Consider the following 20,180-nt stretch of genomic DNA (forward strand, 5'->3'; position numbering starts at 1 on the left):
AAAGCATCAAGCTACCAAAGTTTACATGCCCCAAACGAGCATGCCATAACTCTGCCTGTATCATAGCAGGAGTAAGAGTGGATGTCAAATATGCCGATTGATCTACTGAAAGAGCATCCAACTCATATAAACCATGACACAAAGATCTTGTTAAGACCAAAGTCATGCGTTCTTTATCTCTAACCATGCAACGGTCATCATCAAATGTGACCTGCAAACCACAATGTGCCAAAGAAGAAACATAAAGCAAATTCTTCTTGATTTTAGGCACAAACAAAGCATCCTGCAGGCGGAGAATAGAGCCATCAATGGCTGTGAGTTGAATCTCCCCAATACCACGAACAGGGTATGATGCATTATTGGCACACTGTACCGATTTCCCAACGGGAGGTGCACTAACAGAAGCAAACAAATCTCTGCGAGATGTAATATGTCTAGAAGCACCACTGTCAAAGAACCAAGTGTCAGCATCCTCTGTAGAGCTAAGTGCTCTATCGGCCGAAGAGATGTCATAACTGCAAGTGTAAAAACAATAGTCCCTGTCCACAACAAAGGACGCGGACTCACTAGCAGTGGAAGGAGTAGTAGAAACAGACATTCCTGACTCCTCCTTTTTCTCTTTGGCAATACGCTTCCTGCACTCAGTGATATAGTGGCCAAGCTTCTTACAATAGTGACATTTTCCTTTTTTTGCTTGCGTCCCCCCTTGTGTTTGATTCTGCGATGTGCTAGAAGTGCCAGAACTCTGTGGAGCATTTTTCACCTTGCTGTTTTTGCCTTTCTGTCTTGCCACAAAAGCCTGCTCAGAGACTATAGCATCCACACCACTATTTTTTCTTGTTTGCTCCTCCTCTAAAAGCAAACTAACCAGCTGAATAAAAGTGAGTGGGTGCTCAGCAATCCTCATGGTGAGGTTCAATGCAGTATGAAAAGACAAGTACGAAGGAGGTAAGAAATTCAAGGTGGTGGATATCAATTGTGTATCCGAAAAATACTCATCTACATTCATGAGCTGCTCTCTCAAGTCCTGAATCTTATTTAAGTGATCCTGCATAGAATCACCCTCATGGATCTTCAAAGTTTCCAACTCTTTCTTCAAGAAAGAGATCCGAGTCTCATTCTTTCCTGCAAACATATGCTCCAAAGTCAACCATGCATCTTGTGAAGAAGATGCCGAACGAATGTGAGGGATGATGGACCGCTGAACTGCCAGAGCAATCAGCGACAAGGCCTGTGCATCACGTGTATCCCAAGCTTTTTGAGCGGCAGTTCTTGGAGGAAGTGGCTGAGGTGGAGCGGGCTGAGATCCCCATTGTCCACGTGCGCCATGGGGAGGAGGAGTAACGGGAGCTACAACTCCCGGTCGAGTTTCCTCTCCACTAACATAATCCCATAAATTCTTGGCCACTAATACATTCTTCATCATGAATGACAATAGTGAATAATTGTTTCCGTCCAATCTGTCTTCCTTGGATACATACGTAAAGTCATCACCTCCCTGATTTGCCATGATGACAAATTTCCAAAGACAAAATGAGCAATGTCAAAGCAGTATGGACTGGAAATTTGCAAATTTCCAAAAATTGCAGCAAACACACTTCTGCAATTAATGTGCAAGGGCGTACTCTGTCAAAAAATTGTCTTTTAATGCACGCTTCCCAAGGTGCAAACAGTGCTCAGCAACACTGTTATATCAAAATTCCCAAAATTTTTGCTAAAATATCTGTCAAAACAGTCTTTCTGTGACTGTATCAGCAGTTCATATGCAACTGTCCTCAAAATACACAAAAGCCCCAAAATTTCTGATGATCTAGTCCAGAAATTTGCATCAAATTTATCGCACACCTATATCCTGTGCTGTGCCTGCCGCGTATGAACCTCCTCTTCCAGAACTGTGTTCTGGACTAAAAATAAAAAAATTTGTTAAAAAAATGTACCTTACGTGGACTGCAGGCTGACGTGCTGGACAGGCGTAATGGCGCTGGCGTCGCTTCAGACAAATGGCCCAGGAAAACGGGTGGCCGTGGCTGACGTGGACTGGGCAGACGGTGACACGACGGGTCACAGTCTGACCGGGCAGTCGAGCGGCCGTTTGGGCCGTTTGGCACTGATGAACAGGACGACAGGCGGCGCAGGAAGCTGCACACTGGCGGACGAGCAGGCTGACGCGAGCTGCAACTGACGGGTGGCACTCGCAACTGGAGACGACCAACTGAACCTGCGCGCTGGCGACTGGAGACAACCGTGGTGATTGTGCGCTGGTGAGCCGGAGGCTGTCGACGTCCAGGCCTGCTGGCAAAACTGACGAGCGCCCTATGCATGCTGAGCAGACGCAGGGCTGAGGCAGCTGAGATGGCAGCTCCTGTAGGTGCAGTGGAAGCACACAGGTACAGGGGAAAACTGACGGGGACTGCAGATAGTGGGAGCTTCAGTCTGCAGACTGCAGACCGCTCTGATACCAAATGTGAGATGGACGGATCAAGGTGCAGCTGAGATTCAGTAGACAGTGTGAGAGTGAAAGACAGAGTGAAGCACGACACCCAAGAGAATAGACTGAAAGAGTGTAATGAGAAAGTACAAAGTACAACCCTTAAACCTTAGGGTTGTAGGGGGTGTTCACACCCGACACACACTAAGTGCCCATAAGTATGTAACATAAGCACATAAGCACATACGACAATAAGACTATAAGTTTGGGGAAAAAAACCTCTCCTACCGAGAGTAAAAAGTGCCCCAATGTCCTACAGATCACCAACACTCCCATATAAGCGTAGGCGTAAGTAAGGCGTGAGTCAAATACCCAACAGAGAAACCAACCATTGCTCGCCAAACGGCCGACAAGAATGACCAGATTTTCTTAGCGATGGGGCAAGAAATAAATCGGTGACAGGTGGATTCCACACTAGTGGTGCAAAAGAAACAGTTGCCGTTGGAGATTCGTCGCTTGGAAAGAGCTGAAGCAAGTGGAAGGCCACCAATCATCACCCTCCAAAGAAAGACCTTATATTTGAAGGGTGTCTTGTTCAACCAGCCCTCCATCACAGTTGCCCTCCACCATGACCGGGATTTACGCAGTCCCCATAGAGTATTCGCTTTAGTAACCAACCATTGATGATCTTTAATCATAAGATGATACACCTGGTTAGCAGAAGCTTTGCCTAAATTCAGCTGGCCTTCAAAGTCCCAATCCTGCCAAGGATGATCCGAAGCAAGGTCAGGAAAGGGTTGTTTGCTCTGGAGCACCATCAAAAGCTGTTCCCATAAATGCATATATCCACGAGGGATCCTGAAAAGTCTCCTAGCTGTACGAAACGATATTAGCACATTGAGACTGGCAAGGGTGGCATCTGCGACTGAAGTTAAGCCCAAACGTGCCATCCGGTTGAATTGTGGTCGAAGCTCGTGTTTACCTTCCCATGAAAGTAACCGCGAGACTGCCAACAATTCCAATTGAAAAGAATTAGTAGTTAAGCGATCCTCCCCTTGATGCCACTAAGCCTTCCAGAGGACCAGTTTCCAGGAACATACCAAATGGGTAAGCAGCGACGAAGAAGAACTGGAGAACTGCGAATCAGCATTAAGAACATGCCACCAAGAACTCCGGATTTGGGTATTGCCATGCAGAAGCCCATGATCCTCAAGGAAATAACGGGCTATAACGACCCACGGATGATGATCCGAGCACATGGCGTGGAAAAGAGACCAACAGAGTGCCAGCATGTGAGTTTAGGCATCTAAAATAGCCCCGCCACCCATGCGTTTGGGGGTGCACGCATGCGACCAAGAAATCCAGGAAATACTTGCATGCAAGGAATCCTTCTTCCATGGCATGAAACGAATAGACTCAGTAAGAGCTTTCAGAGTCGTAGTAGTCCAGGGCAGCAATTGCAAGAAATATGTGAGCATTGGCAACATAATTGTCTCGGCTACTTTGAGGCGAACATGGAAGGGCCAGGCCTGAGACTTCCAATACAGAAACTTAGCCGCCAGTTTCTGAGAAATCCACTGCAGAAGTTGCTTTGGGGGAACATCAACACCCAAAGGGTACCCAAGATGCCTGACAATGGAGCCACGAGGAACAACCATACCCTGCCAGTCCAATGACTGCAAATCCGACTCTGTGCAGCTGAGAATGGCTGATTTCAACGCATTGATGCGAAGGCCGAATGCTTGACCAAAGAGAGCCCAAACATCCAATGCTTTGCGAAGGTTATCCTTATCCGTACACAAAATCATAAAGCTGTCATCAGCCAAGGATTGACTAATGAAGTGCTGTCCAGAAGGAAGCGACAATCCACCCAACTAAGTAGAAGCTGCCATATGAGATAACATCGAAAGAACTGGATGAGTCGCAAGGGCAAAGAAGAGAGGGCTCAAAGGACACCCCTGTCTAACAGAGCGAGCAAGGAGAAATGGCTCGGTAACGCCTCCATTCAGCATGACTTGCAAAGACGTCGCAGCACTGATGGTGTAGATCAGATGAGACATCGGAGCACCAAAGCCCATGGCAGACATAAGTTCAGCAAACGAAAGACCAGTCCAAAATAATCAAAAGCCTTTTCCAGGTCCAATTGAATCAGTACGACCCCCTAATTAGAATGCCTTGCATAATCAATCACCAATTGCGCATTTAATACATTGTGCAGAATGTTTCGGCCCTTAATGAAACCATATTGGAGAGGGTGCACAATGGCAGGGAGATGCTTATGGAGCCGATTCGCCATTACTTTGGAAAAGATTTTATACATAGAACCCATCAAAGAAATTGGGCGCCAATGTTTCAACGTAGACGGTGAAGGAACCTTTGGAAGCAGTTTAATAAGTCCTTCTTTCCATGGGGAAGGCATGATCCCTGTTTCCCACACCTGCTGAAACAAAGCCTTCAATGGTTTCGCCAGTTGGGTAGCAAAAACGTCAAAGAACTCATTGGTGAGACCATCCCAGCCAGGACTTTTATCCTTGGGCAAGTGTAACAAAACGTCCATAACCTCTGCCTCACAAATATCTGACTCCAAAATGCCTGCCTGCAGAGAATCCTTCTTCCATAGTATGAAACGGATGGGATGAGTGAGAGGCTTCAAAGTAGTAGGCGTCCATGGCAACAAGGGCAGGAAATACGATAGCATTGGGAGCATAATTGACTGAGCCACTTTGAGGCGGACATGGAAGGGCCACGCTTGCGACTTCCAATACATAAACTTTGCCGCCAGTTTTTGTGAAATCCAGCCCAGCAGGTCCTTTGGCCGTACATCCACCCCCACTGGGTATCCAAGATGCCTGACAATAGAGCCACGGGAAACCACCTGGCCTTGCCAGCCTAATGACTGTAAATCAGGCTCCGTGCAGCTGAGAATGGCGGACTTAAAGGCATTGATGCGAAGCCCAGAGGCTTGACCAAAAAGCGTCCAAACCTCTAATGCCTTGCGAATGTTGTCCCTGTCCGCCTGCAAAATCATGAAGGTGTCATCCGCCAAAGATTGGCTAATGAAGTGTTGGCCCAAAGGAAGAGACAGCCCTGCCAGCTGAGCTGAATCTGCCATGGAAGATAACATTGAAAGGACCGGGTGAGTCGCCAGGGCAAAGAAGAGCGGACTCAAAGGACAACCCTGTCTGACTGAGCGTGCAAGGACAAAGGGCTCAGTAACCCCACCATTGAGCATAACTCTGGATGGAGCCGCAACACTAATGGTGTAGATCAATCGGGACATGCGGGTACCAAAGCCCATAGCAGACATGAGATCTGCAATGAAAGACCAGTCCACATAATCAAACGCCATTTCCAAGTCCAATTGAATCAAGACCACTTCCTGACCGGAGTGTCGTGCATAGTCAATAGCCATTTGCACATTTAAGATATTATGCAGAATGTTGCGGCCCTTAATGAAACCATATTGGAGAGGATGCACAATCGCGGGAAGGTGCTTGTGAAGCCGATTCGTCAGCACTTTGGAGTAGATTTTATACATGGAGCCCATCAAAGAGATTGGTCTCCAGTGTTGCAGCTTTGACGGCGAAGGGACCTTTGGAATTAGTTTGATAAGGACTTCTTTCCATGAGGAGGGCATGACCCCCGTTTCCCAAACCTGTTGAAACAATACCACCAATGGCTTCACCAACTACGTGGCTGAGCTCTGAAAGAATTCGTTAGTGAGACCATCCCAGCCAGGACTTTTATCCGTCGGCAGGTGCAACAAAACGTCCATGACCTCCTCCTCGCAAATATCCGCCTCCAAAGTGGCTTGCATATCCAATGGAACCTGCTGGCGAACCAGATGATAGAAGACCGAGCGGGCATGCGTAACCTGGCTGGAAGGCAAGGGGGAAGAACCAAGGAGTTTCATAAAATAATTTCTGCACATATTGACAATGGTCTGCGGATCAGTGACCATGCGACCCTCCAGATCCTGGAGTCTGGTCATATTGTCGCGAGCCAGAGACGCATGCAAGGCGCGAAAGAACTTATGAGACTGGCAGGCACTATCTTGCAAAGTGTCAGTCAAGGTATGCAGCTTGGCCTGCTGATAAGATTTCAACTGAAATACTTGAAGAAGATGGGCCACACGCCTCTCCAATGACAGCAGAAAATCATCATCTGGGGAATCCAGGATCAAGGAGCGGACCAAAGCCAGTAGCTTCTCTGCTGCAGATCGGCGACGGTGACAAAGGGATGCATGATGGATTCCATACTGGCGAGCAACACGCTGTACATTAGAGAGCAACCGTGCAAATGAAGGCAAGCCCTCAGAGGCGAAGTCCAATAAGAACCTCTCGATCAGTTGCTGCATATAGCCCTGAAAAATTGAATGCTTCAAGTAAGAGGAGTTGAAACGTAACGGGAGCCTATCCAGCAACTGCATAAAAGGTGCAATAGATTGTGCCCGCATCTCCAGCTGAAGGGGGAAATGATCCGACAACGCATACTGCTGCAAGACCTTCATTTCCAGCATCTCGGGAAGAAAATCATCCCCCTGCATGATATACATTCTGTCCAGCCGCGACCAAGTAGTGGCATATTGTGCAGAATGAAAAGTAAACCCCGAAAAAGAAGGGTGAAGCCAGGACCAAAGATCTTGCTTAAGAACATACAAAGCGAAGGAATTCCACACCCGGCTTTCCGGCGCATCCATTACCGAATGCGCTGAAGTGGACTGAGAAGAGTGAATACACATATTGAAATCTCCCATCAAGAGCCCCCTTCGGCCACGTGACATGGAGCCCTGCAAAGTGGACCAAAGATCCTGTCTGGATGCGGGATCATTCGGCGCATAGAGGCCGAATAACCATAAAATCTCTCCTTCAAATAAGACTTCGATAACCAGAAAGCGGCCCTGCACATAATTTTTAATAAGGACAGGCTGATATTTCTCATGGACAATCATCAGTACACCCGAATAGTGCGTAGCATGGGTGCCTGCATAAAACAGACGGAATCCATGACAATCCACAACTTTCCCTGCTTCACCGTGACTTTTGTGCTCAGCTGCACACAATACATCCCACTGATTTTCATGCAACACGGTCCACATGGCATGTTGCTTATGGCGAGAGCAAATGCCTCGCACATTCCATGTGGCTAGCTTCATATCTCTTCAAAAAAGAAAGTCAGGAACGAGGCACCTGTTGCCTCAATTTCACCTTTTCCGCGAGAGCATCCAGGACGCCCTCATCCAGAAAATCAGTCAATACTCCAAAAGAATTGTGGCGACCTGCTTTAGAGCTAGAGGGTAAATCCATTGCCTTGGGAGTGGGGCGGGGATAACGCCGATCCCAGGGAGTAATCACATTACCTTTGGTATCAAACGCCAGCTTAGCAGGAGGGCCTTTGGGACCATCAGTATAGACTTTCCTTGGAGCCTGATTACGGGGGGCAGACGGTGCCGCAGTACGCGGAGCCTGCTGTGAAGTGACCATTTCTTTTCTGCGTGTATACGTGCGCACGGAATCCTGGGAAACAGGAGGCCCAGGATCTGCCAGGCCTGCATCCAACTTTTTACCTTTTTCTGGACATGCCTCAATCCAGTCCATGCGACGGGAATCCAAACCCAGGACCGGTTGTTTGCCTTTATCCATGACTTCCTGGGGCGGAGCATCAAGCACCATGTCGTCCTTGGGCAGCACAACCTGCGCATCCTCCAAAGACGGTTGCCTTTCAGGGCATTCAGCCATGAAATGCCCCAATTTCCCACATGAAAAGCAGTGCCCCGAAAAAGTTGCCCCATTTCAAGTGAAAATGCAGAGGATGCATGCCTGAACAACTGAGGCGAAGCTAGGCGGGCCTTTTCCTGGCCGTGTCCCATAACATGCATAAACGGTTCCGGTTCATTGCCCTGAGGCTTGGGGGAACCAGCACCGTGCCCACAGCCGCCATTGCATCCTTCAACATTGGCCAATAGACCGCCGGACAATTTTCCACTTCCACCCACACCGGGCATTCTCGTTGAAGCAGACGCTGGAAGTCGGCCATGGGGCACCATGGTACAACATGGACCAGGCGGCGATCAAAGAATAGTGGCAACTTGGACAGGAGCTCAGCTCGATGCATTTCCGATTTCAAGAGCACCTCATAAAAGCCGCGAGGTCCAAGGAAGATCTCCTCAACACACTCCCCTTGCAATAAATGGTGCATCCACTGGCGAATATGCGACAGCACTGGGATCCTGCCAGTGAAGAAAAGGATAACTGCACGATCATAAAAGACCGAGAAGGATCTCAAGACTGATTTAGGGTCCACCGTAGCTTCCAGCACATCATCCGTTGCCGCTTCAGAAAAAGATTCAGTATTATGCTGGACATAGTCGCCAAGCAAAGTATTGGCAAAGTCTAGCAAATGTTCCTAGTCAATTTCCTGCGAATCCACAGGATCAGCGGGTCACTTGCGCATAGGAACGTTCCTGAGAACCCATTGGGTCCTCAGAAGTATGCTTGGTGCGTTTGCCAGCAGGCGGCAGTTCAGAACCCGGAGGCAGCTCCTCCGTGCATGGCACCATATCCTCTGTCTCCTCTGCATCGGAATCAGGGCCAAGGGCTGCCACCGTCTGGTCGAGAAAATCCATATCCAGGCCAGCCATACTGCTGTCTTCTTGTTCGCGCTCTCTCTCTCGCTCTCGCTCTCTTTCTTTCCTGTACCGCGGCGTTGACCAAGGACGGATTCCACAAACACAGCCAATGAAACCAGAAATTTACCTGTCAGCCTGAGTCGTGGCCTGTCCCACGAATGCGTGTGGCAGGGCGCAACCCTAACAGTGCAAGGGCCTGAGGGTGGGACACAGGCCTGGCAGTCGATAGCAGCACGGGATAGTCGAGGGCGCAGGGCAGGGGCCTCGCCAGCAGAAACCCTAAACACCGAGGGCAAACGAACGAAACGCTGGTGCAGAGCCCACCACTCAGGCGGGCGACAACAGGGCGGGGGCCACTGGCGATGGGCCGACCAGCAGCGGGGCGAGGGACCCAATCGCGCCCGACGGAACAGGACGCCAGGGGCAGCCGCGGCCAACGGGGCGTCAGGGGCGGGCAACAGGTGACGAGCAGCTGCAGGCGACGGGCAGCTGCAGGCAACAGGCGACGGGCGACGGGCAGCTGCAGGCGACGGGCGGCAGGCAGCTGCAGGCGACGACGTGCGCAGACGACGGTGAACCTGGCTATGGCGGCGCGACAGGCGACGCGCTCTCCGACATCGCGTTTTTTCTCTCTCTCTCGTTCTCTCTCTCTCTCTCTCTTTTTTCGTAAAAGGTAAATGTATTAATTATGAAAAAAATACAAGATTACTGGATTACAAGATACATGATGACACAAAGCCATCATGTGAAGAGGTTTTCTCTTTCTCTCTCTCTCTCTTTTTTATCTGATTACAAGATACACGAGGGCCCTAGGCCAACGTGTGGGGAAGCCCCGTAGTGATGCACTGAAAAGATTACACCAATCATGGCAACGACCCAGAGGCAATTGCCATATGCCACGGATGCAAATCCTCCCGAGGGAGCAAGTCGGAGTGTCGGATGATATCTAGCTGCCAATGCAAGAGGCCTTTAAGCCTGGCAATATGTCGGGGTACATTAGAGGCCGAATCAAAGAGAAAAGCATTGCGCGTGGTCCAAATGTGCCAGCATCCCCAATATCTGAAAAAGTGAAATAAGAGCTTCTCATGCAACTGTGGCGGTGCGGGATACTTCGGGCGCACAAAAACCCAGTCGAAAGGAGTTAGCGAGGACCCCACCACCGCGCGCCAAATGTGCGACAAGAGCGACTAGATATTCTTGGCGAGCGGGCAAGAGAGAAAACGATGTTGGGCCGATTCCGCAGGTGTGATACAGAAGAAACAATTGCCATTCGAGATGCGACGCTTGGCAAGGGCCGAGGCCAGAGGAAGACCACCAATCATCACCCGTCAAAGAAAAACCTTGCATTTGAAAGGTGTCTTATTGAGCCAGCCCTCCATCAGCGTTTTCTGCCACCATGACAGCGATTTCCGCAGTCCCCAAACAGTATTAGCTTTCTCTCCCAGCCATTGGTGATCTTGAACAAGAAGATGATACACCTGATTAGTAGAGGCCTTTTCCAGACTGAGGCGGCCTGCAAGGTCCCAGTCCTGCCAAGGGCGATCCACAGTCAAGGCAGGAAAGGGTTGCCGACCCTGAAGTTCCGACGAAAGCTGCTCCCATAAATCACGGTATCCACGCGGGATCTTGAAGAGTCGCCGAGCAGTCCGAAATGATACGAGGACATTGCGAGTGGCAAGGGTAGCATCCGCAACCGACGTCATACCTAAACGGGCCATGCGATTGAATCTTGGTCTGAGTTGATGTTTATCTTCCCAAGAAAGGAGTCTCGATACTGCCAACAATTCCTGCTGAAAGGAGTTAGTCTGCAAGCGGTCCCCTACTGGGTGCCAACGGGCCTTTTGGAGCACCACTTTCCAAGAGCCGACCAAGTGCAGTAACAAAGAGTAAGAGGGACTGGAAATACGAGAGTCAGCATTAAGGACATGCCACCAGGAGGCCCGAAGCCGTGTGTTGCCATGGCGGAGCCCGCCGTCCTCAAGAAAATAACGGGCTATGATGGTCCATGGGTAATGGTCCACACACATGGCACGAAAAAGGGACCAACGGAGAGCTAACATATGAGTGTGTGCATCCAAAATAGCTCCTCCACCCATGCGCTTAGGGGTACATGCGTGTGACCACGAAATCCAGGAAATGCCGGCCTGCAGTGAATCCTTCTTCCACAGCATGAAACGGATGGGATGAGTGAGGGCCTTCAAAGTAGTAGGCGTCCATGGCAACAAAGGCAGGAAATATGTTAGCATTGGAAGCATGATTGTCTGGGCCACTTTGAGGCGGACATGGAATGGCCACGCTTGCGACTTCCAATACATAAACTTCGCCGCCAGTTTTTATAAAATCCACTCCAGTAGGTCTTTTGGCCGTACATCCACCCCCAATGGGTATCCAAGATGCCTGGCAATAGATCCACGGGAAACCACCTGGCCTTGCCAGCCTAAGGACTGTAAATCAGGCTCCGTGCAACTGAGAATGGCTGACTTGAGGGCATTGATGCGAAGCCCAGAGGCCTGACCAAAGAGTGTCCAAACATCTAATGCCTTGCGAATGTTGTCCCTGTCCGCCTACAAAATCATAAAGGTGTCATCAACCAAAGATTGGCTAACGAAGTGCTGACCCAACGGAAGAGACAGGCCGGCCAGCTGAGCAGAGGCTGCCATGGAGGATAACATTGAAAGGACCGGGTGAGTCGCCAGGGCAAAGAAGAGAGGGCTCAAAGGACAACCCTGTCTGACCGAGCGTGCAAGGACAAATGGCTCTGTAACTCCACCATTAAGCATAACTCTGGACGAAGCCTCAGCACTAATGGTGTAGATCAATCGGGACATTCGGGTACCAAAGCCCATAGCCGACATGAGGTCTGCAATGAAAGACCAGTCCACATAATCAAACGCCTTTTCCAAGTCTAATTGGATCAATACCACTTCCTGGCCGGAGTGCTGCGCATAGTCAATAGCCATTTGCACATTTAAGATATTATGCAGAATGTTGCGGCCCTTAATGAAACCATATTGGAGAGGATGCACAATAGCTGGAAGGTGCTTGTGAAGCCGATTTGCCAGCACTTTGGAGTAGATTTTATACATGGAGCCCATCAAAGAGATTGGTTTCCAGTGTTGCAACTTTGACGGCGAAGGGACCTTTGGAATGAGTTTGATAAGAGCTTGTTTCCATGAGGAGGGCATGACTCCCATTTCCCACACCTGCTGAAACATGGCCACCAATGGCTTCACCAACTGCGTGGCCGAGGTCTGAAAGAATTCATTAGTGAGACCATCCCAGCCAGGACTTTTATCATTCGACAGGTGCAACAAAACGTCCATAACCTCTTCCTCGCAAATATCCGTCTCCAAAGCGGCTTGCATATCAGCTGGAACCTGCTGGCGGACCAGATGATAGAAGACCGAGCGGGCATGCGTAACCTGGCTAGAAGGCGAGGAAGAGGAACCAAGAAGGTCCATAAAATAGTTTCTGCACATAGTGACAATGGTCTGCGGATCCGTGACCATGCGACCTTCCGAATCCTGGAGTCTGGTCATATTTTCGCGAGCCGGAGACGCATGCAAGGCGCGGAAGAACTTATGAGACTGGCAGGCGCTATCTTGCATTGTGTCCGTCAAGTTGTGCAGCTTGGCCTGTTGATAAGATTTCAACTAAAACACTTGACTAAGATGGGCCAACCGCCTCTCCAGAGACAGCAGAAAATCATCATCAGGGAAATCCAGGAGCAAGGAACGGACCAAAGCCAGTAAGTCTTCTGCTGCATGTCGACGTCGGCGGCAAAGCGAGGCATGATGAATCCCATACTGGCGAGCAACCCGCTGCACATTAGAGAGCAGCCGTGCAAATGAAGGCAAGCCCTCAGAGGTGAAGTCCAATAAGAACCTCTCAATCAGCTGCTGCATATAGCCCTGGAAAATTGAATGCTTCAAATAAGAGGAGTTGAAACGTAAAGGGAGCCTATCCAGGAATTGCACAAAAGGTGCAATAGAGTGTGCCCGCATCTCAAGCTGGAGGGGGAAGTGGTCCGACAACGCATATTGCCGCAAGACCTTCATTTCCAGCATCTCGGGGAGAAAATCATCGCCCTGCACGATATACATTCTGTCCAGTCGCGACCAGGTAGTTGCATATTGTGCGGAATGAAAAGTAAACCCTGAAAAAGAAGGGTGAAGCCACGACCAAAGATCTTGCTTGAGCACGTGCAAAGCAAAGGAACTCCACACCCGGCTTTCCGGCGTATCCATTACCGAATGCCCTGAAGTGGATTGAGAAGAGTCAACACACATATTGAAGTCTCCCATCAAGAATCCCCTTCGGCCGAGTGACATGGAGCCCTGCAAAGTGGACCAAAGATCTCGTCGGGATGCGGGATCATTCGGAGCATAGAGGCCCAACAGCCATAAAATCTCTCCTTCAAATAAGACTTCGATCACCAGAAAGCGCCCGTGCACATCATTTTTAACAAGGACAGGCTGATATTTCTCATGGACAATCATGAGCACGCCCGAATAGTGCGTAGCATGGGTCCCTGCATAAAATAGACGGAATCCATGACAATCCATCACTTTTCCTGCTTCACCATGACTTTTGTGCTCAACTGCACACAATACATCCCACTGGTTCTCGTGCAAGACGGTCCACATGGCATGTTGCTTATGGCGAGAGCAAATGCCTCGCACATTCCACGTGGCTATCTTCATGTATCCTCAAAGAAGGAAGTCAGGAACGAGGCGCCTGCTGCCTTGATTTCACCTTTTCTGCGAGAGCATCCAGGACACCCTCATCCAGAAAATCAGCCAATACTGCGAAAGAATTCTGGCGACCTGCTTTGGAGGTAGAAGGGAAATCCACTGCCTTGGGAGAGGGGCGGGGATAACGCCGATCCCAGGGTGTAATAACATTTCCTTTGGCATCGAACGCCAGCTTGGCACGTGGGCCTCTGGGGCCGTCGGTATAGGCTCTCCTTGGCGACTGATTGCGGGGGCCCGACGGGGCCGTAGGACTCGCAGCCTGCTGTGAAGTGGCCATTTCTTTCCGGCGCGTATACGTGCGCACGGAATCCTGGGAAGCGGGAGGCCCAGGATCCGCCAAGCCTGCATCCAACTTTTTACCTTTTTTAGGACGTGCCTCAATCCAGTCAGTGCGACGGAGCTCCACACTCAGGACCTGTTGTTTGCCTTTATCCATGACATGAGGAGACTGAAGGGCTTCCTGGGGCGTGGCATCAAGCACCATGTCGTCCTTGGGCAGCACAACCTGCACATCCTCGGAAGACGATTGCTTTTCAGGGCATTCGGCCATGAAATGCCCCAATTTACCACATGAAAAGCAGTGGCCCGCAAAGTTGCCCCATTTTAAGCGAAAATACAAAGGATGCATGCCCGAACAATTGAGGCGAAGCCACGCGGGCTTTTTCCTGGCCGTGTCCCATAGCATGCATAAACGGTTGCGGTTTATCGCCCTGAGGCTTGGGGGAACTAGCACTGTTCCCACAACTGCCATCGCATCCTTCAACATGGGCCAATAGACCGCGGGACAGTTTTCCACCTCCACCCACACCGGGCATTCGCGTTGAAGCAGACGCTGGAAGTCGGCCATGGGGCGCCATGGCACAACATGGACCAAGCGGCGATCAAAGAATAGCGGCAACTTGGACAGGAGCTCAGCGCGATGCGTTTCCGATTTCAGCAGGACCTCATAAAACCCGCGAGGTCCAAGGAAGATCTCCTCAACAGACTCCCCTTGCAATAGATGGTGCAACCACTGGCGAATGTGCGAAAGCACTGGGATCCTGCCGGTGAAGAAAAGTATAACTGCACGGTCATAGAACACCGAGAAGGATCGCAAGACGGATTTGGGGTCCACCGTGGCTTCCAGCACATCATCCGTTCCCGCAACAGAAAAAGATTCGGTATTATGTTGGACATAATCACCGAGCAGAGTATTGGCGAAGTCCAGCAAATGCTCCCAGTCAATTTCCTGCGAATCCACAGGATCAGAGGCCACTTGCGCATAGGAGCGTTCGGGAGGACTCATTGGCTCATCGGGCGTATGCTTGGAACGTTTGCCGGCAGGCGGCTGTTCAGAACTCGGCGGCAACTCCTCCGTGCATGGCACCATATCTTCCGGCTCCTCAGCATCGGAATCAGGGCCAAGGGCTGCCACCGTCCGGTCAAGAAAATCCAAATCCAGGCCAGCCATACTGCTGTCTTCACACGCGTCCTGGCAGAGGGCGAGCTAGGTTAGGTGAGGTCGATCCTGCGGAGGGACATATTGCTAGTCCCCAACTTCGCGCAGGATCCAGTCAAGCTTGCGCTGCCCTGGAGGACGGGGCCAGGCGGCGCGCAGGGTGGGATGGCGAAGGAACCACAGGGCAGGGCGGCGCAGCACGCAGGCGGGTCAAAGATGAAAGGCGCGCAGGGGGGCGACGAAAGGCCGCAGGGGGTAGCGACAGGCGAGAGGGCAGGGCGGCGCGCAGGGCGGCGCCAAGCCCGCAGGTCAGAGGGGCGGCGGCAGGAGGGCCAGACGTGCGCAGGAGGGCAGACGGGCGCAGGAGGGCCAGACAGGCGCACGCAGGGCCAGACGGACTCGCAGGCGCTCTCTCTCTCTCTCGACGAACAGAGGCGACTGGGCTGGCGACAGGGCGTCGGGCGACTGGGCTGGCGACAGGGCGTCAGGCAGCGAGGACGCAGACGAGAACCGCATCAGGGCGCGCCAGAGCATTCGATGGCAGGGCGGGACGACGCAGGAGCACCATCGCGCTTGCACCTCTCTCTCTCTTTCTCTCTCTCTCTCTCTCTCTCTTCTCCCTCCCTCCCTCCCTCCCTCGCTCCCTCTCTCTCTCTCTCTCTCTCTCTCTCTCTCTCTCTCTCTCTGTGTACAGGAGCAGATCAGCTCACTGATCTGCGCAGAGTTGCAGACACGTACTGCCAGGTAAGGGCTCCCTGTCTCTGCCACGGCCCAGCAAGATGCACAGGACAGCCACCCGCAGGAAGACGGCGTGCAGATGACTGACAGGGCAGCAAACGAGATGTACCTGATTCTGCAAATGCCGTGGCCTGTCAGACTGTCCTGTGGACCCCGTCCACTCTGTGGACACCCGTCACTCCTTGCGCTGCGCCCCCGTGGTCACGAAATACAGGCGAAAGTGAAGCAGACTGCAGGCAGCGCCTGCAGACAGGGCAGCAGGTCGAAATACAGGCGAACGTGAGGCAGGCTGCAGGCGAAAGGGAAGCAGACTGCAGGCAGCGCCTGCAGACAGGGCAGCAGGTCGAAATACAGGCGAAGTGGAGGCAGACTGCAGGCTGCGCCTGCAGACAGGGCAGCAGGTCGAAGGAAAATGGGCGCAAGGTGAAGGACGAAGCAGACGGAAGCGCGTGCAGGTCAGAGCTCTCGCCCACCAAACTGGAATCGCATCGCACAGTCAGGGTGCACCAGATCCGCCATCGCCCACACTCTCACTCTCTCTCTGTGTCTCTGTAAGTGTATATTAATGTATGGAAATATTCACATCAGGCCTTGAGGCCAAGCAAACAGAATGGTAACAACTCACATGAAGCAAGCCTTCTGGCTAGCCACAAAATCCTAACAATTCACATGTCAAGCCAAAAGACCGCCAACACCTAGCACACAAACATCATGCTGGTGGCACAATAGCTGTAGGGCGAACAATATCCAACCAAGGAGTTGCCACATCAAGGAGGGCCAGGTCTGCTGAAACCATGGAAGACATCTCCCATAATAGTAATCCTTGAACACCGGCTACATGACCACGGATGCTGAAGGCTGAATCAAAAATGAAGGCATTACGGATGTGCCAAATGTGCCAAAGAGTTGTACATCTAAGAAAATGTAAGAGGCAAAGATGATAAGATTGCAAAACGGAGGAAGAAGGGATCTTACCTAGGACCCAAGACCAGATGGGCATTTGCTACTGGATCACCAAGGTCCACACACAAGAAACCAAGCTCCAAATCTATCTAGCTAGAGGGCAGGAGATGAAGCTTCTTATTGCTCCATGAGATAGCTCCCTTTCCAAGGAAGAAAGCATAACATGTAGTGGGTTGTCGCAAATCCACATCACCTGCACAATCTGAGTCACTCCATCCAAAGTGCCTCCCCCTCCATACACGATCCCATAGGATTGAGTCCACTATAAATAGTGTAGAACACGCAAAGTGGCTCTCCAATGAGCCTAATTAGGAGCCTTCATAAAATAGGACAACAATGCTACCACAAAAGAAATATCCAGCCAAGTGTGAGTAAGCCAGATCAACAAGCCAACAAGGCACCTGTACTAGGTAGCATCTAGAAGGGGATCACCATTTGTCAAAAACTTTGATTGTGGCTCCATGGGGCAAGAAATAAGCCAACTTTTAGCTATACCAAACTCGGAGATGTACTTGAGCTAGGATATGAAGATACCCTATGCTATTTAATAGATATCCAAGCCAAGGAATAAGTGTAGGATCTCGTGAGTATGATCAACCTCCTATGAGTCACTCTTTGTAATTATCGAGTCATCCACAAAAGGTGATGAGCACACACTTGTCACTATCAACATTATAATGAAGGTTGGGGTTATGATTTGATCGATGGAAGCCACTTTGTAAGCTGAATCGATGTACCAAGCTCAAGTAGGTCGCTTCGAACCATGGAGGGCCTTCCACATCCTCCTTCCCCTACACAAGAAAACTAGGAGATTGTGAGACACAAATCGCCTCCTCCAAGACACCAGTTAGAAAGATAGACTTTACATCCACCTGGAGACCAATTGCTGATGTGAATCGTAGTAGCACTGCCTCAACTCAAAGGAAGTGAGGAAGACCCCTATGCTCCAACATCCATTTGTCCATCTCCAACATGGTACACTCCACCAGTAATCCATCCAAATGTCGTTCTCCTTGCAAAACTTAGAAAAAAGGTTAGAACAAAACTTGCCACAATTCTACTAGAATGCCTTGAATCTTGAAAGACATCTGCGTTTCTATAGACACCTTCCAATTGTAGAAGTTGAAGTATGCCTCACTCTTGTACTCCAAAAAATAAGGCCACACTTAACGGTTGAAGTCATCAACATATAGCATCAAATACTTGGCCTTCCCAAGAGAGGTGGTGCCCATAGGACCACGCAGGTTGGTGTGGACCAACTTCAGCAGTGTAGAAGCTCTATGAGAGACAATTTGTGGATGGGGCTATCTACGTTGCTTGCCCGCAAAGAGTGTGAATGGGAGCAAAATATGACTCCTCAACCATCTTCTTCTGAGAAGCTCATTTGAGAGCATCAAAGTTGAGGTACCCATATCATGCATGCCAAAGGAATCCTAGCTTGTGGAAAGTTCTCGCGGCAAGGGTTGTGAGCATATAAAGCCACCGTCCTATGTACCTGTCCAAAGAACCACTCTTATAGAAGCATCCTTCACAATTACTACATCCTAAGTGAACACAACATGGGTACCTAGTTGTGTACGACCATAAACAAGCAATATGTTAAAACCCAAATCTATTACATAAAGAACTTCAGCTGAAGAATGTTGCCAATTCAGCAATAGAAAAATGCCCTCCACTCCACAAACGGGTATGGAAGAATTGTCACCAATGGTGATGGATCCCCCTCTAGAGCTCATGTCCTAAAGCCAACCTCTCGGTAGGTCATGTGGCCCCAATATCCATGAGCCAAGGGCTTCTCTATAGAGGAAGAAGCAAGAGCAGTATCCTCCTTCTCGAACACATGTATGAAGACGAACTCAATGGTAGTTGGAGTACCCTTAGAAGCCTCAGATCCCTCCTTAGGCTTCCAATGGGAGTACTTCTACAAACAATTCTTCTTGGGATGAGTGTCCTTTCCATAGCGTGGACACTTGGGCTTCTTCATATTATCCTTCGTGTCCTCTTTCTCATAACCTGAGCCACTCATCATGCTCCAAGACTAGCGAGGCAAGCTCGTCCCAAAGAAGAGTCTCTTGGCACCTCGATGTGAGAAGGCTAGTGTAGAACACATCAGACTTTGAAGATTGCAGCAAAGTCAAGAAAATCACTGCAAAATCCTTTGAAGATATAGTCATCCTGAGGGATATAAGCTCATCCCTCATGTCCTCTAGTTTGTTGATGTGATCTTTTATAGGAGAGTCTCAACACTGAGCATCTGAAGTTTCTTCTCAAGAGAAACCCCATGGGCAAACATCTTTTAATGATACAAAGACACAAGCTTCTTTCACACTTCCGCTGTTCTCTTCAACTTGCAAACATGCAGTAGGACAAAATCCTATAAGCATATGAAAAGGATTAGGCTCGAGAGTTGAGCCGATCCCAAAAGGTTGCACAATCCATTGTTGTTCCCTCATAGGGATCCTCCATGGATCGGGGTATAGGTAGGGTAACAAGCTCCCAAATATCGAAGGTGTCAAGTATGCACTCCACCTTACAAGAGCAAAGAGAATAGTTGACAGCCAGTCCTGTAGCAAGAAGTCCCATTTTCATCCAATTTTCTGCACCCCCTTAAGGGGATCAAGTTTCTCTTCCAAGATAAAGACAAAAGAGTGTCTACATGGTGAAAGTAAAAGCTAGAAGTGTTTCATTGTGATATTGTTGCACTGGTCTCATGCAAAAAATGGGCTGAGTAAAGAAGAGGATATAGGAGACAGGACACTTCAAGGGAGGGCACTACTAAAAGGAAAATATTAAACAATCTCATAAGTTTTAAAAGGCTGCTAAGAATTTGTCTTGTACAGCATGTGCACAACCAATTTTCATTCACCACCTTGGCTAGCAGCTTCTCTTGGTATGTGTTTGCGAACCTCCAGCAACTCCTTTAAACGACGTGTAACTGCAGCAGCTTCCTCAGTCTTTCGTTGGAGAACCTGGGAACATCAATTTCTGCTAGTTACGCATAAAATAGAGATCATGCCATTCATATTCTGCACCAATTTTCTTTCAAAGTGATTTCAAATGCATAAACATTCAAACTCTACCATCTTTTGGCGTTGATTCAACATATGAAGCTTCTTCATTTCAAATTCATTCCTCCTGCCTTCTTTTTTTAGCTATTCAAAAAACAAATGAATTGAGTTAAACGACTGACAAGATTATGTGCAAAGTATCTCCATTTCTAAATCATAAAGG

At 49.7% G+C, this 20,180-nt stretch overlaps 1 protein-coding gene across 1 annotated transcript in view; it reads right to left on the bottom strand.

The window, feature by feature from the left end:
* LOC148019346 (kinesin-like protein KIN-4A) overlaps positions 1-20,180 on the bottom strand; it is a 193,912-nt gene that overhangs the window by 47,816 nt on the left and 125,916 nt on the right. Inside the window, exons 16-17 of the mRNA XM_087660982.1 lie at positions 20,030-20,101; positions 19,819-19,918 (exon numbers count right to left, since the gene is read on the bottom strand). Coding sequence (XP_087517108.1) covers positions 19,819-19,918; positions 20,030-20,101 — 172 coding nt within the window. The remainder of the gene's footprint in view (positions 1-19,818; positions 19,919-20,029; positions 20,102-20,180) is intronic.

The sequence above is a fragment of the Lygodium microphyllum genome, chromosome 20 (genome assembly GCF_053477565.2).
Source record: "Lygodium microphyllum isolate KBCC chromosome 20, Lygodium_microphyllum_v1.1.10, whole genome shotgun sequence".
NCBI classification, from domain to species: Eukaryota; Viridiplantae; Streptophyta; class Polypodiopsida; order Schizaeales; family Lygodiaceae; genus Lygodium; species Lygodium microphyllum.